The 15,119-nt window shown below is 33.3% G+C and overlaps 1 protein-coding gene across 1 annotated transcript in view; it reads right to left on the reverse strand.

Annotated features, from left to right (window-relative positions):
- The window catches only part of LOC136029618 (fasciclin-2-like), a 128,590-nt gene that overhangs the window by 11,588 nt on the left and 101,883 nt on the right, over positions 1 to 15,119 (reverse strand). The window contains exons 6-11 of the mRNA XM_065708122.1: positions 14,115 to 14,367; positions 10,384 to 10,613; positions 9,089 to 9,239; positions 7,879 to 8,010; positions 6,329 to 6,591; positions 3,826 to 4,015 (exon numbers count right to left, since the gene is read on the reverse strand). Of these exons, the coding sequence (XP_065564194.1) occupies positions 3,826 to 4,015; positions 6,329 to 6,591; positions 7,879 to 8,010; positions 9,089 to 9,239; positions 10,384 to 10,613; positions 14,115 to 14,367 (1,219 nt within the window). The remainder of the gene's footprint in view (positions 1 to 3,825; positions 4,016 to 6,328; positions 6,592 to 7,878; positions 8,011 to 9,088; positions 9,240 to 10,383; positions 10,614 to 14,114; positions 14,368 to 15,119) is intronic.

Raw genomic sequence — 15,119 nt, forward strand, 5'->3', positions numbered from 1 at the left:
AATTAAAGACTCGTAATGCTATTTTGGGTCAGAGTGAACTTCATTTGGCAGCCCTTTTCCTCATCACTCGGTTGTCCAAAAAAGCCGAAGAAGAAGCAAAGTCAAATGATCCTAATCAATTTAGCTTTGGACGCTTGTTTGCCTGTCTTTCCACGCAAATTAACGGTCATGTGCCAATTCTGAACTGTTGACCAACCTGCCTTAAGACCATAGGTAGGCGTGCCTTGTTTCCATATCATTCCAGGCAATCTAACGGTCCTTTGCAATTTTAAATGCTTTGTCAACCTGCCAGAGACTCTAGGCGGGCTTGCCTTTTTAAAAGCTAACAAACAAGAATTGGTCCATAAAGAGAGTCATACTTACTCCCGCTGTTTACCCGTGCCATTTAACCAAACACTTGGAAAACTATAGCTTCAATCACTAACTTAGTTCTATGACTATCTACCTTAGTTCTGCCCTAGGAGTGACGCATGGACGGACATTTAAATATTTTGTAAAAGTTGAGCAATAGCCTTTGAACAAAATTTTAGTAATCAGTAATCCAAGAATTGGAATGGTACAAAATTAAACTGCTACTTTTCAGGGTTAACTTTTCTGTAGATTACTTGTCCTTCAGCTATAGCTGCAGGAGGGGGGGGGCAGTAATCCAAGAATTGAAATGATACAAATTAAACTCTAATAAGATTGTACAACGAAAATGAGCTGTAAAAATCTAAATAATATAAGCTTCAAGTCAACTGCAGAAAAAAGAATCAAAATTTTCAAAATAGAACACATTTTCCTAAAGTCGTCCCATCATCCCATGAGTACTTAGCTAGAAAATCAATGTCTAGGCATAATTTTTGTCAGCCAATAATATTTTGTTTCTCTTTTATATGTCTTATTGGTCCACAATAATGGATGTCTAGCAAGGCATATATGAGAATGGGGTTTTAAGGAATTCTTCATATCCTACTTCATGCCTAGATCAGGGGAAAACTTCTAGTTATTAACATTGGGAAGTTCAATACCCAAATAAACTGATTAAACCTCTTAATCAGAGTGTCCCTAGAGTTCAACAGGAAAAATACCCAAACCATCACTATCAGATATTAAATTTAATTCTTGATTGAAAAAGACCTTGCTTAATATTACAAGTCACCATTGAATTATGAATGTTTTCGAAAAAAAATCTGTTGTAAATACTAGGCTAGGGCAAAACCTTCTGATAGAATAAAATAAAACATTCTACGTGGGTGCCCAAGATCTAGCGACTCCCTTATATTGTCATCGTCACGCATTAAGGTCGTATCTAAAATTTTTACTTTTGATGTAAATACAATAAACCGTTGGCTAAGCTGTTTTGAATTGGAGGATCAATGGGGCAATTTATTTTCAATCACAATTTCACAGTCTTAATCTATATTACTCAGCCACTAAGAAGAACTTACTAAGCAGTTTTCGACATTTACTTCAAAGGTGCGAAAATGTCAGATGCACCCTATAGTCGTAACAGTGCGGATTTTTAAGAGGGGTCAGCTGTAAAGCCAGCCAAAACCTGACTGCTTTGTCAGAGAAAATTTAGGTCATTCTACAGAACGTAGGGAACTTTTAAATCAGGATTTGCCCTATAACTAAAAATAACATTTGTTGGTCGTAAAAAAGAGGTATGCACCATACTTTACATTTAACCCTAATCATTAACCTGTATACAATACCTTATTTTACAAAAAAACGACACATAGTTCAAATAACTGACTGTAACTTAAAATAGGACAATCTTAAGACGTTTAAAACTTGTGAAAAAGCGATTCTCTATATTTACTGTTAGATCTCGAAATAAGTTCAACTCACTTCGAAAAAAAAGGTAAAACCTGGTTGTCTGACGAAGATTGTAACTACAAAATCAGTTACAAAATAATAAAACAAACTAAAATCAAGGAAGTAAAATTTGGTCACTGTCAGTACCTATGACTATATTTAACAAACAAAACCGAGACACACACTTTCTTCTGATATGAACAAAATTGGTAGAGTTAAAGCCAGTTGTTCGGTAAAAACGATTATTTCAATTTAATGAAAATCAAAATCTTGACAAAAGCAAAAAAAAAATTGCTTGCGAAGAAGTGGCTTTATGGTATCAAAAAGAAAGTAAATTAAAACAAAAATTCTTAGGATGCAATATTAGCAAAAAAACTTCATAGCGTAATGTAAAACTACTTCTTTATTTGCAACTACGAATTCAGTTTCATTCAACAATGATGCATTGTATTTGTCTAATTATGATCTTTAAAACTCAATAAACCATAATTAATAGCTTCTCTCTCCACTGCCACAATACTTTTGCAGGATGATTCTTTCATTTTAATATTATTTTGTCTATTGATTGCGTCTTTTAGCTTATACCCTTTATCTTTCCAACCGAGGACAAATTAAAGTATGGCTTACGTGTTTATTTTTATTATGTTTCCCCTACTTATGGTATAAACTACTCAAGCAAGGTAAAAATTATGTGGCCAGTGGCTATATAATTAGGTACCATGGTACAAATAGATGCCATATTAGGTACCATGACCTATGCTCGTTTTATACAGTCTTTCAGTGGATTTGTCGAGTAACTATATTGTTTTCCGCAAACTTAGATGCATCGATAAATGGATCTAAGATATTTGTTGAAAATGTGCAAAAAACACCTTGCGTATGGACATCACGTGAACAAGCAAACCTTAAAAATATCAGAAGATAAAATTGAACATGCGCAATAGTATACAGCCGTCACTCGGCCTTGTATTTTGTCCTTATCCTATTGGAGTTGTTTTTGATGACAACAACTATAGTTATTTGAATATCTTTCGTTATTTTTTATTGTAGTGTTTAGTTTAATCATTTTTTTAAATACATGTTATTTTAAAAAGGCAAGCCATTTCCTCTCTCCTCTCCCTTTTTACAAAGGTTCCCGGGTGTGAAGCCGAAATATACGGACTTTCAATATTATCTGTAGAATTTCTTTTTAATTTAAACTTCAGTATCTTATTAGACTCACCAGACATTGGCTAGGTTTTTTTTTTTTTTTTTTTTTCTCCCTAGCTATACTATTTTTTCTCTATTTTTTTTTCTCCCAGGCTATATTTTTTTCACCCTGGCTGTTTTTTTTTTCTCTGGCAATGTTTTTTTTTCTTCCCGGGTATTTTTCCCATTTATCGATGCATGCAAAATCACGAAAAGCTTCATTGGAACTTGGCAAGTGAATGAAACAGACTAAAAACTGTTTAACTTATGAAAAAAAAAAACAGAAAATGTTCGCACTGCGTTAAAATTTTAACACAAATCTGATCGAACTTGGTTATTTACAAAGATTGTTTGAAAGTTTCAACAACGATTCCAACTTTTTTCTTCATTTTAAGACCGTATTATAAAAGGAAATCCATGACAGTCGAATTTTGCATCTAATAATTGTAATTAAATTTCAAAATTATTATAATTTTAGGAATTGCGGTTATTTTTTAATTGATAAAACAATATATCTTCAGGCAATTGTTTAGTCCCTAAACATCGATTCCCCAATTCTTCTAATCGCTATTAATAAGCTTCCTCTATTCCCCAAATATCAAAAAGGTTCAAAGGGTTTGTTTCTTGTATTTTTTATACATTTAACAGCCGCCAGGAAATTACTAAATAGACAGCCTGCCGAATTTCGTGTCATGCTTCATAGTAATTATTCTTATTTATTTCTATGCCACGATCCTTAATAACTATTCTAAATAAATAATAATATATATATTTTTTTTTTCTTTATTTCCCTCAAAAAATGAGGAGTACGCTACAATATAATATAAAAAAACTCACCCTTGGCAGTTTTAACGATAATTCCTGCTGGTTCACTGAATCCAATGGCATTGTGAGCTCTGATTTCGACTTTATAAAACGTGTCCGGTTTTAAGTTCTTTATTTCGAAGCTCACATTTTTCGGTCCGACATCTTTTCGAATGCTGGGTTCAGCTTCTGTCCAATTAGAACCAACAGTACTGTTTCTATCCTGAGAAAGAAAAAAAAAATTAAAAACGAATACCAGTGATCATTTTTGTTATCAATTAAAAAGACTTACTAAAGGCCATGATTAATCTTTTTACGAATAGAATGAATATATACCAAGTTCAGAAGAGCAAAGGTTGGTGATAAAAACCATCCTACAAGGACGGCTGAGGAAGCTTATCCCCTACAAAAAAAGGGACGATTCCTCATAAGCCCTAGAATTAATATTTAATAAAATATAGAAACGGTCTCTTTATTTTTAAAATTGTCAGTTTGTTCCTTTTAATCGTTTTAGGCCTAGTATTTTAAACGTCATTCTTTGTCCCCCCCATAACTTTTTGGATTCCCGCCCCAGTGTTTACTCCCTAAAAACCTCTCTCCTTCTTTCCTCTACCATTTGTTTGTATAAGTTTTCTTAATATTGTCAGAATATTTCTACACAGAACAAATCCGGTTGTGGGCATTCTCTGTAGTACTTTTAAATAAGTAAAACAATTATATTCAAAAGATGAGCGCAGCCCTATTTGACAAACAAAAGCTTTCAGCTCAATATCTATTTACTTTTTTACTAATTTCAACTCAAATGTTTATGTTTACTAACACATTTACTATGTCTACTGTGCCATTCTTCCAATTCCTTATTTAATCGCACAACATCATAAAAGTTTCTGTGACGTACTTTTTGCTGGTCAGGGTTTTTTTCAGGGGCCGTTTTACTTCATCGAGCTCATATAGTTAGTCCTTCGGACCGATGCCCCTCCCTAAAATTTTTTTATGAAAACCTGAATATTTTATTACTTTACTTTTTTTTGCAAGGGATCTATTTATAAGTTGCCCTCCTTCCTCAGAAATGAGTTCCCTACCATGTGTGTGAGCTAAAGTTGTAATTTCTCTTAACTATGAGATTCTAGCAATTTATTTATATCCAAATCTAAATATGCATCGTTTTGACATAGCTTAGTTTTGATATTCAATGTTCTCTCTGGTTTTGTCATGGTGAATCTTAGTCATTCAAGACTCTTATTAGCAAATCCTATCAGTGTTTCTCACCTGGCAAGACTGACTAAATCGCCAGCGACCCTTCGGAATATATATGTGATTAATAGTGCAATTGGAGGAGCAAACATCAACCTAGTCGATTTAACTGATTCTGCGCAATATAGCTCATCAGACGCAATGGAGCATGTGTATTAGATAAGTCAAAATTCGGTGCAGAATTTTGAGCAGGTCTCGTTTCAGCAAAAGTTGCTCTGACAAGCAGAAAATTATCAGACATTATTGTTTCCAACTCCCAACATTTAATGATATTGAATGTGTACTTTTCTCGTGATATTATGATGAATTTTGTTCAGCGCAGCGTTTTATGTAACATTTTTTAATGTTTTTGTAATTTTGTCTGTTACTTTTTTTTGTGCTCCGCTCTTGTACTTGTACCATGTTGATCGTGGGAATAAATGCTATGTATATATACAGTAAATCGGAATGCAAACCATAATAACATTCCACAGTTTGCTCGCTTTTAACACTACATGTAGCAAAACTAGCGTATGGTAAGTTTTCTAGCATAATAACATTTCTAGCAATCTATTATGGCACTTCCATTCTCATCACCGTAAGGATGTCACGAAGATTTTTCAGATACTGAGGCAGAAACATAAAATTTTGCACCATATCAACATTCTATGACTACATTGATAATGTAAATTTACCCCTTGAAACTTTACTTTGAACAATTTACAAAGAAATTGCCATCGCTAGCCATCATTCGTATACCCCAGAAGGTAAGTTACACTAAAACTCATTCAATTCTGTCATCTTCACGGGGCTACCAAAGGCATTCTTATTTCTTCAAAAGAAATGTTAGAAATGTTGCACCAGAAAGTTAGGTTTTTACCTGAGCATAAAGCTTGTTATTTTTTTGGAAGTAGACACCCTTGAGAGAAAGAAATAGAGAGAACAAGGAAGGACACGGTTATGGCTAAACAGTGCCCCTTTGATAACTCTTCAAAAGAGAGTGTAGACAAAGCTCTAACAAAAGACAGTAAATTCACCACTCATCTATATATCCAGCTTCTACTTCCCCCACCCCACACCAAAAAAAAAGGAAGAAAACCATAGCTGCCCTAAGAAGGGGAATGGGTAAGGACAGCCAGTCAAAAACTCATTAACTATAATAATAATAACATGGATGATTCCAATAATTATTTTTAGACTTATGAATTTTTTATTATTCTGACTAGTTTCTAATAAGATTTGAAAATAGGAAAAATATTGTAACTACACAAAAAATTAAACACACATAAGTATGATTACTCACTTGAAAATATACAATCTGGAATTTGTTGATTGGTACTCCATTATCAGGCATGATGGTCCAAGTCAAGTTGTACTTTTCCGAGTATTGAGAATGAACTAAATCTCCAGTTGGAGTCGCGATGATTTTCGGTTTCTCTGGAGCAGCTCGTTCTGCCATTATATAGGTTTCTTCTCCGTACGTAGAAATTCCCACCGAATTCCTTGCGGAGAAGCGGAACAAATAGTCGGTCTTTAATTCTAGGTTCTTCAAAATGTACGGAGATCCTTGAAAAAAAAGACACTATTAAGGATATCGTAATTTACAGGTGCAACCTTAAATAGCCACACTGATCCATAGTTTTATAGACAAATCAAAGTAGCAAACTCTATTTAAGACTATTTGCTGGGTGGATACCCTGGGGGGGGGGGGTCTACCTCTTCAAACCATTGTTTTCTGGACTTTCTGCAATGTAGAATAAAAGTAACCTTTTAACTTGGCCCTTTCATCCTGATTCAGTCCTTTTATAAAGCAGTTATGATGGAAGTGACTGTTATATTTGGAAAACGTCATCGAAAAGTGTGTCTATCTTTCAGTTAGCAAGTTAATCAATTATAACAATTTTACTAGCAATGACTGAGTAATGTAGGCAGGCAGAAGATCAACTGGTAAAATTATTTAGTCGGTTAAAAACAAGCCATTATATTACAATCCCATGATCATGAAGTTTACATAGAGCCTTTTCTGAACTATCAAATGTTTAGGTCAGTTAGTATTTCAATTCAAATTTCTATAGCGGCTAATGCTTAAATTTTATTGAAGTAATAACGTTGGTGCCTCTAAAGCCTCATATTGAGGCTGCCTCATATATTACTAAAAGTAGCAAGCCTGTTTATTTTCTTTCAAGTGAAGAGAGGCCCATTACTAAGTTGAATTTAATTGGGATTCATTTTAACAGAATGGCTAAGACACGATTCTCAAAGGGATTTTTAGGTTGTCAAATATTAAAAAATAACTAAAACAATTATTCTGCATTGTTTTCTATAAACTGAGACAAATAACAATTTCAGAATCAGAAGAAAAAATACTTTTAATTCAAAAACTAATTTTCAAGACTGAAGAAGAAAAAAGCAGTGTATACACAAATTAAATAAAACTGATTCTACTTTCTCTTGGGACTTTTAGGACACTGTATAAGTAATCTTTATTTGAGCACAAATTGTGAAAATATTATGGTAAGTATGACTTTGTACGTTTTCCCCTGGAGGCTCCAATAATTTACCAACAGCTGTAGATTAAGAGGAATGATAATAAAATACACAGTAAATAAGATAAATAATAAGCAAATGAAAAACACATTTCAATCAATCTGAGATAATTGTCTAGATTAGTCTCATTGGGCAGCCTGAGAAGAAAAAAACTGTAATTATATGAATGTGCATTTGTGGCTCCAAATTGTCAGCATCATTCTGTACTCTTTACTGTTTACAAAAGCTCCATATTCTATGTATTGATTTTATTTTCACTTAAAAAGATTAAACAAGTCATATATTTGAATAAGAACAGGGATTTACCAATTGTCCATTCAATGGATGGCTTTTCATCGGTCCATTCTTCATTCTGCTTTCTGAACTGGACAGCGTATGAGATCAGTTTTATGCCACCATTGTCTTGTGGACCAATAATCTCGAAAGTTATCGTCAACGCTAGAAATAGAGGTTCTATCACACTGAGAAAACAAAAGAAAGTTGCAGGACGGACGTCAAGCTGCACAGATAGAATTAATTAGTCCAAAAGAGAATGGGTAGCTTTCCAGAGTTGAAAATGGCACAAGTATCTGCAAAAATAAACACTCAACGCCATCTAAGTTTTAGCGACAACTGACATTTTTTGAAGCTTTGTAATCGTTTCTCTGACACCTATTACTATTACTTTATCGTAGATACTTATTATTACCTTTATAATATTAATTACATGAATTAAATCATTTATTCCTATTATTACACTAAAAATGCCACCTAGCGCTAGATGGCATTTAGACTATTTTTTGTCGACACCTGCGCCAGTTCCCACTCTTATAAGTTACCCATATTCTTTGAGTAGTCCTCTAAAAAAGGTTTTCATGTTCTAAAATTACAACTGTCATCCAAACAAAATTCACAGTTCAAAAGTAGAAAGAAAAAAAAACTATCACATCAAATAAAGCCCGATAAATTAATTTGATTTATCAAATTGATCACTTGGCTCAATTAAAGACAAATTCCTATAGAATAAAAAGACTTTTGAAAAACACATCTTTTGGACATACTTAAAATATTTCTATAAAATGTTTTCCAAGCTTTGGCTTAGTTCCCATTCCATCTCCTGTGTAATATATGTAAGATAGACCATTACAATACAAGCTCATTAATCTGCATTTTGACATGATAAAACAGCGGCCACGCCATAAAAAATCCAACCAACTTTTTATATAGGCCGTATATTTTATACGGCCTATATATTTTATACGGCCTTTATATTTTCTGATTTATATAGTCCGTATTTTTAAAAAGATACCTCTCCTTTCTTGCATATTTAAATGCATGATATTATATAGGACCTTTTATGAGCTATATCAAATCCTGATGCCTCCTTATCCAGGCTCAACACAGACATATGCCCCCACCCTTGCGCACGAGGTGCTTTTAAAGTGAAAGTCCCCTTAATCATATGCCAGAGTCAGCAGCCTCAAAGTAAATATTGACATTATTAAATATAAGCAAAAAATATTGGGTTGGTTTTTACCTGTTACAGTTTCTAAAGTTTGGAAGATAACTCGAGTAGGGGGCTGAGGTACGTGAGCCCGTTTCAATACGATCGAATGTTTAACCTTTCCGTGCTTATTCTTAGCCAAACATCGATATTCACCATAGAAACTATCATCCTCAGGAGTGACCTGGAAAACAACAAGTCATTTTACGGCAGAAGGGATCAGGTATCTTGTAAGTCTAGCTTTTGCTGATGCGGGGCGACGCTTACCTATAAACTACAATGAACCACAAACAATGTTAAGCACATATCAACCTCTGGGAATAGTCTCACAAAATCCCTCCACTTATTTCAGAAGCGTTTTGATATGGGAACTAATGTGTATTCCATATCTACTTAATTAGCTCTCCCTCTAGGAAAACTTGGGTTCCCTAGGATTATAGCATTCTGATCCCAGGTTAGAGCGATAACTCTTCCTAACTACTTGCTTTCTTTGCTGATTAATCATTATAATGTCTTTTATTTTATTTATTTTTTTTACTATGATTTAGACATATTTTCGTTTTTTACTTTTGTTTTTAAAACTTTTTTTTATTTAATATTTTTGAGTAATGCATTATCATTACCGAGCTGGCATCGCGCATCTTACCATATACACTTTACACAATGCTTTATGGATGTATCTATTTAAAGTTAATTCATTAATTAGCTCGTTTGAAAGCCATGTCGGAGTCTATCGAAAAGAAGTGCATTATGAACAAAGGAAATTTTCTATAATAGTGTCGAAAAATACTTCCAAGTTAGTATCTAGCATTCAAAAGTGAAATTGTTTTTGCTTAATTACTCCTTAATTACATTTACTTATGTTATAAATTCCTTACTTTTAGAGAACAGGGAAGTGCTTTGGCGGAAACATCTAAACATTACAAACACTCAGAATTAAATAATTAGGCTGCTGGAGGAAACATTCAACTAAATACGACAACTCCTTATTAATACCGTACTTTTCAATATTTTTGCAACAAACATAAAGTTAAATTCTACGTTGATAAGGAGGAATCATGAATTTTATGGCTTAAACTCTATTTTAAGCTGTTCAATATATCCAAAAAAGCCTTGTTTCGGATTTAAAATCGAGCATGATCAGTTTTATTATTTTACACCCTTTCTGAAGACTCCAACACACAATTAATTTGAAAAGAGTCATAAAATTCACATAAAATTATTTGTTCTCTTCTATTGGTTAGTGTAAAAAAAAAAATAAGTACTGTAAATTCTAGAGTAAAATTTTTAAATAAACAAGTATTAATAAATAATATATTAAGAAATACCAAAAGCGTGCTTTCTCCGTCTGAGTTGATGTATATTCTGGGATCGTTTTCCTCAATGTCAGTTTCGTAATGACTGCTCCACCAGTAAATTGTAGCATTTGGAATACTCGATGCTCTGCAGGTTAGGTTGACAGGTCGCTGTGACCAAGTCCACATTTCCTTCTTAGTAGTGTTTTCAAATTTCGGTGGAAATTCAACAGTAATGTGGCCCGTTCTTTCGGCAGTTCCCTCTAGATTTATTAAAGAAAGTTATAATCAAAAATAATTTATGAATTCAACACGTTTTTATAATTAGATACCCGATAACGTTACGGTAAAAAAAAAACTCATTCATCCCTGAAAACTGCTATTTCCTAAAAAATATTTTTGGGTAGGGCCACATTTTAGTCTGTGCTATCACGTTGTATAGCCAATTAGTTAAATTGAACAATACTTTAATCCTAAAAAATCCAAACAATAACAATTTACTTATTCCCAAAAACAGCTAAACCTTCCAAGGAATGTCAGACCTTCTCAGGCTGGTTGGTGCATTTTTCTTTAGATTATTTTTTACTGTTTCTTTTCCTGAAATTTGGTGCCTGCTACTATTAAAAAAAATGCATAACTGCACAAGGTTTTTTTTTTATTCTTTGAAATTCAATTCTCGATTTTCTAACATTTTAATAATATTTTGTTGGGTAATTTTTCAATTAACCAACTAAGATAATCAAATTTCGTTTTCACTGTTCTTGGTACTTTTACCATTTCCGAAAAATCTTTCCACCCCGGAAAATTTGAGAAAAATAAAACCGGACCAATTTTGTAGTTTTTAACTTGAAAATATATTCTCAATTGAGAAAAGAGCTACTTTTTAGTTCTCTTAAAATTGTCTCTTAATATCCCTAACAGCATAAAATATAATGTTATTTGAAAAGAATACATTAAAAAACACAATTAAAGCAAAAATGGCCCTCCCAAATGGATTTAAGATGTTAAATATATTAACCTAAATTATTGATTTTTTTCCTCAAGTTTTAAAGTCTGTATAATAAACAACCAAGAGAGATAAAACTCTACAAATAGAAAACTTCAAACGAGACGACGGCCAGTAGAATTGAAAGACTAAAACAACGCGGGTATTTCACCTGTATCCAAACAAGGCGTCTTCAGCACAAGATAGAAAATTAAAAGAAAACTAATCAAAAAACAAATAAAAAAAAATTAATAAAAACCACCACCAATAATAATAAATACAATTGTCGCTACTTATCCACGTAGGGAAAAGCAGCTATTTGAGTTACTTCAATGAGAATCAAAGAGCAACTGAGGAAAAATTATGAAAATTGAAACTTAGTTAATTATTCTGTTGCGAAATAATCCTCTTGTAAGCTAACATTGAAGCAACTCTTTTTGGTCTAGTGGGTAATCTTGTCCCCTGGTGATTGTGTAAAATTTTAATTCCCCCATCGACTATTGGTTCATTTTTCAAAAGAATATCATAAATTGGGTCAATATTTAAATTCCCTGTGTCTCTATTTATTGAAATATTAGCAAATATATGTTTTTTAATTTCTATAGCCTCCCTCGCCCACTGAGAAAAACCTCTATCATTAGAAATAGCTGTAGCCTCATCAAATTGTATAAAATGTTCGGGATAAAAGAATGTATGTTCAGCTAGAGCCGAAACAAAAGTTTCGGGAGGCTTTCTTAGTTGTAGAATTTTTTCTATTGAGTTGCGATGCTCAATAAATCTTTCAGTAAATTGTTGGTGAGTTCTACCAATATAAAACTTTCCACAGGAACAAGGAATTTTATACACCCCACTAACTAAATCTCCCCGGGTTAAATCCTTCCCAAAATTAAGAAAACTACCTAATGGTCTCACTGATTGGAAACAATTATCAATGTTATGTTTACCTAAAATTCTTTTAAGCATCTCCCCCAAAGTAGGTACATAAGGTAAAGAAATGAAACTTTTCGGTAAGTTTAATTCTGTGCACTGTGAAACCCTGATAACCCTATTGTTGTGTTTAATGCGTCTATTTTTTATTATTTCATCAATGAATTTAATTGGGTAACTATTACAAAATAAAACATCCCTCAAATACAACAATTCAGAATCTAAAAACTCCCTGGAACAAATTCTGAAAGCTCTATCCACCAGTGCAATCACAACCCCTCGTTTCACTGAAATAGGGTGGCAAGAGTAAAAGTTCAAATATCTATCACTGTGAGTAGGCTTTCTATAAACTGAAAAAAGTAAATGGAACTCACTTTTAATCAATAACATATCCAGAAAAGGTAGTTTATCACTTTCTTCAAACTCTACTGTAAATTTTACGTTTTTGTCAAAACTATTTAAATGTTTATGGAAAAGATATAAAGACTCTAAACCGTATTATTAGTTTTTTTAAAGAAGAGTAGGTATGACTTAAAATTAGGATGGGTAAGTCTAGGAGAATATACATGAATATGTTCTGTTCATTTTGGTCATCAAACATCAGCTTTATCATGCTTCTTCGATGAAACCAAGTTCTTATTGCTTCTTAGTTCTTTGGTAAAAGAAAAGGGGATTATAAGACTAATAGCATGCTTCAAGCACAGGATATAGAGACGTGCACAATATGCTGCTAGTTCTTCAGCCAGTAAAATGAATCAATACATGATTTTGATGAGAATTGATTCCAGATAAATGTGAAGCTTTGGAAAAGTTGTTTCAAGAAAACTGAGGGCTCAATTTTTAGGTTTTTTTTTTGGCTATTTTTTAGGTTCTTCCTCCCTTTTCTTAGAAGTAGAGTTTGTTGAGGTATTTGGCAATCATGTCTGAGTATTAAAAAATAAGAGATGGGAAGGATTTCATTAAAATAAATATATATAATGTGATAAAACGTCATTGGCAGATATACGCCTAGTTCCTTGAGGGGGAGGGTGGTACAATTTATATATTACACAAATCTCTTATACATTTAAGAAATGCAGAATAGGTTTGGGAAATTTAGTCAATTAAAATTGTCAATTAAATAAGACAATTCAAATTGCCGAATAGGTTTGGAAAATTTAGCAATAATCTTCAAATCTTCCTTTAACTCTGTTTTAGCTTTGAAATATACAAGTTTATAGATAAAAGAATCTTGAAAATTAATATAATTCATGCTTAGATCCGTATATCTTCAGCCTTTCATTCCGTCCTGTCGTAGAAAACAGCACAAGTTTTTTGTTTAATGATAATAAAACCAAAGTTGTTAACCCCATAATTCCTCAGTAAGAGCGGAAAATAAACCACATCTGTTCACTTCAAAATAGACTAGAAACGAAAAGATTCTACACCAGGAAATAGTCTTAATTTTGATCGGTTTTGTTCTTCAGAGGGACAACGTGTGGAAGGCATTTTAATAGTTGTGCAAAAAATCCATAAGTTAGGTTTTTACTGTTTTCACTGGAACATTTTTTTTTTTGAAATTCAAATGAGAAAAAAAACCGTGAAATTTGAGTTGAATGTTAAAATGTAAAATTGGACATAGCTGACTGACGTGGCTTCATTATGTAATGTGATGCTAACAATTAGTGAAAAGTAGTCTGAATCCTTTTAAATTAGAATTATGGTGAACCCGTCCCTCATCTGAACTGACTATGCTTCTGCAGGGGCGAACCTACAGGTTTCTTTTTTTTTTAATGTACGATAAGCGCCATTTTTGGGAAAGGCGAAAGATACTTTTTATCAATTCTAAGAATGTGGTTGAGAATTCAATTACCTGAATTTTTAGCATAGCATTTGTAGAGACCGTCATCGCTACGTGTAGCACTTGAAATAGACAACTTGGCAACAGCGCTGTCAGGCTCACCTCCAATACCTGAGCCATCATTGCTGGCCTCAACGCTAACCCTTGGGTCTAGAGTATTGACGCCAGTTTTGTATGTGTTATCTGAGCCTACTTTAATAAACACAATTTCTGGAAGGGGGTCTCCTCGGGCAATACATTCAATTGTGATGTTTTTATTTTCCACCTAAAAAAAAAGTAAACATTTTAGAACGCCTAAGCCATAGCTTCAAATACAGGTTTTGAGGCGGTTCTAGTTTTAATTTTTTTAAATTAGGGATATCATGTGCGGGGAGTCAAGGGCGGATCTCCAGCATTTTTATTAGGGAGGAGGGGTTCATATCCGGACTGTCAAGGGGCACGAGATTTATAATATATATTTTCTGAATTATTGGAGGGGGCAGCTTCGTAGTAGATAATTTTGAACACTCTTATTCACGATCATGTGCATGAGTGCAGCTTTTGCTTAAATCTGTACGAGAAAGCCGATAGAAAAAAAAAGCAAACTGTAAAACGTGGCAGCAGAAGCGATAGTACGAAAAGAGACTACTTGTAATAGAGCTGACGTAGGTTAAACAGTTGGATTTAGGAAGTAAATGTCTACAACAAAAGATAAACAAGTACCAGCTACTCTACAGACTGCTGGTAACCGTAAAGGGCAAAGTTAAAATAAGATGGAGAGCCTTAGAATTTTTCTGGTTGAATGTTTTTTTTCTGAGACGACTTGTACTGCTACTCTTACCAGCTTCTCACAATCTTTGGTAACACAATTACTTATCATTGAACGCTCTGATTCTCCTTTTTTGGGGGTTTAGAATATGCAAAAGAAATGAATAAATAATATTTTTTTTGGCACGGAACTGGGAGATTGCACGATTAAGGTTCATTATATATGCTTTGGAGGGTATTTGGCATCCCTCAAGAGAGTAACTGTGAAAA

This window comes from Artemia franciscana, chromosome 7 (assembly GCF_032884065.1).
Source record: "Artemia franciscana chromosome 7, ASM3288406v1, whole genome shotgun sequence".
Classification (NCBI taxonomy): domain Eukaryota; kingdom Metazoa; phylum Arthropoda; class Branchiopoda; order Anostraca; family Artemiidae; genus Artemia; species Artemia franciscana.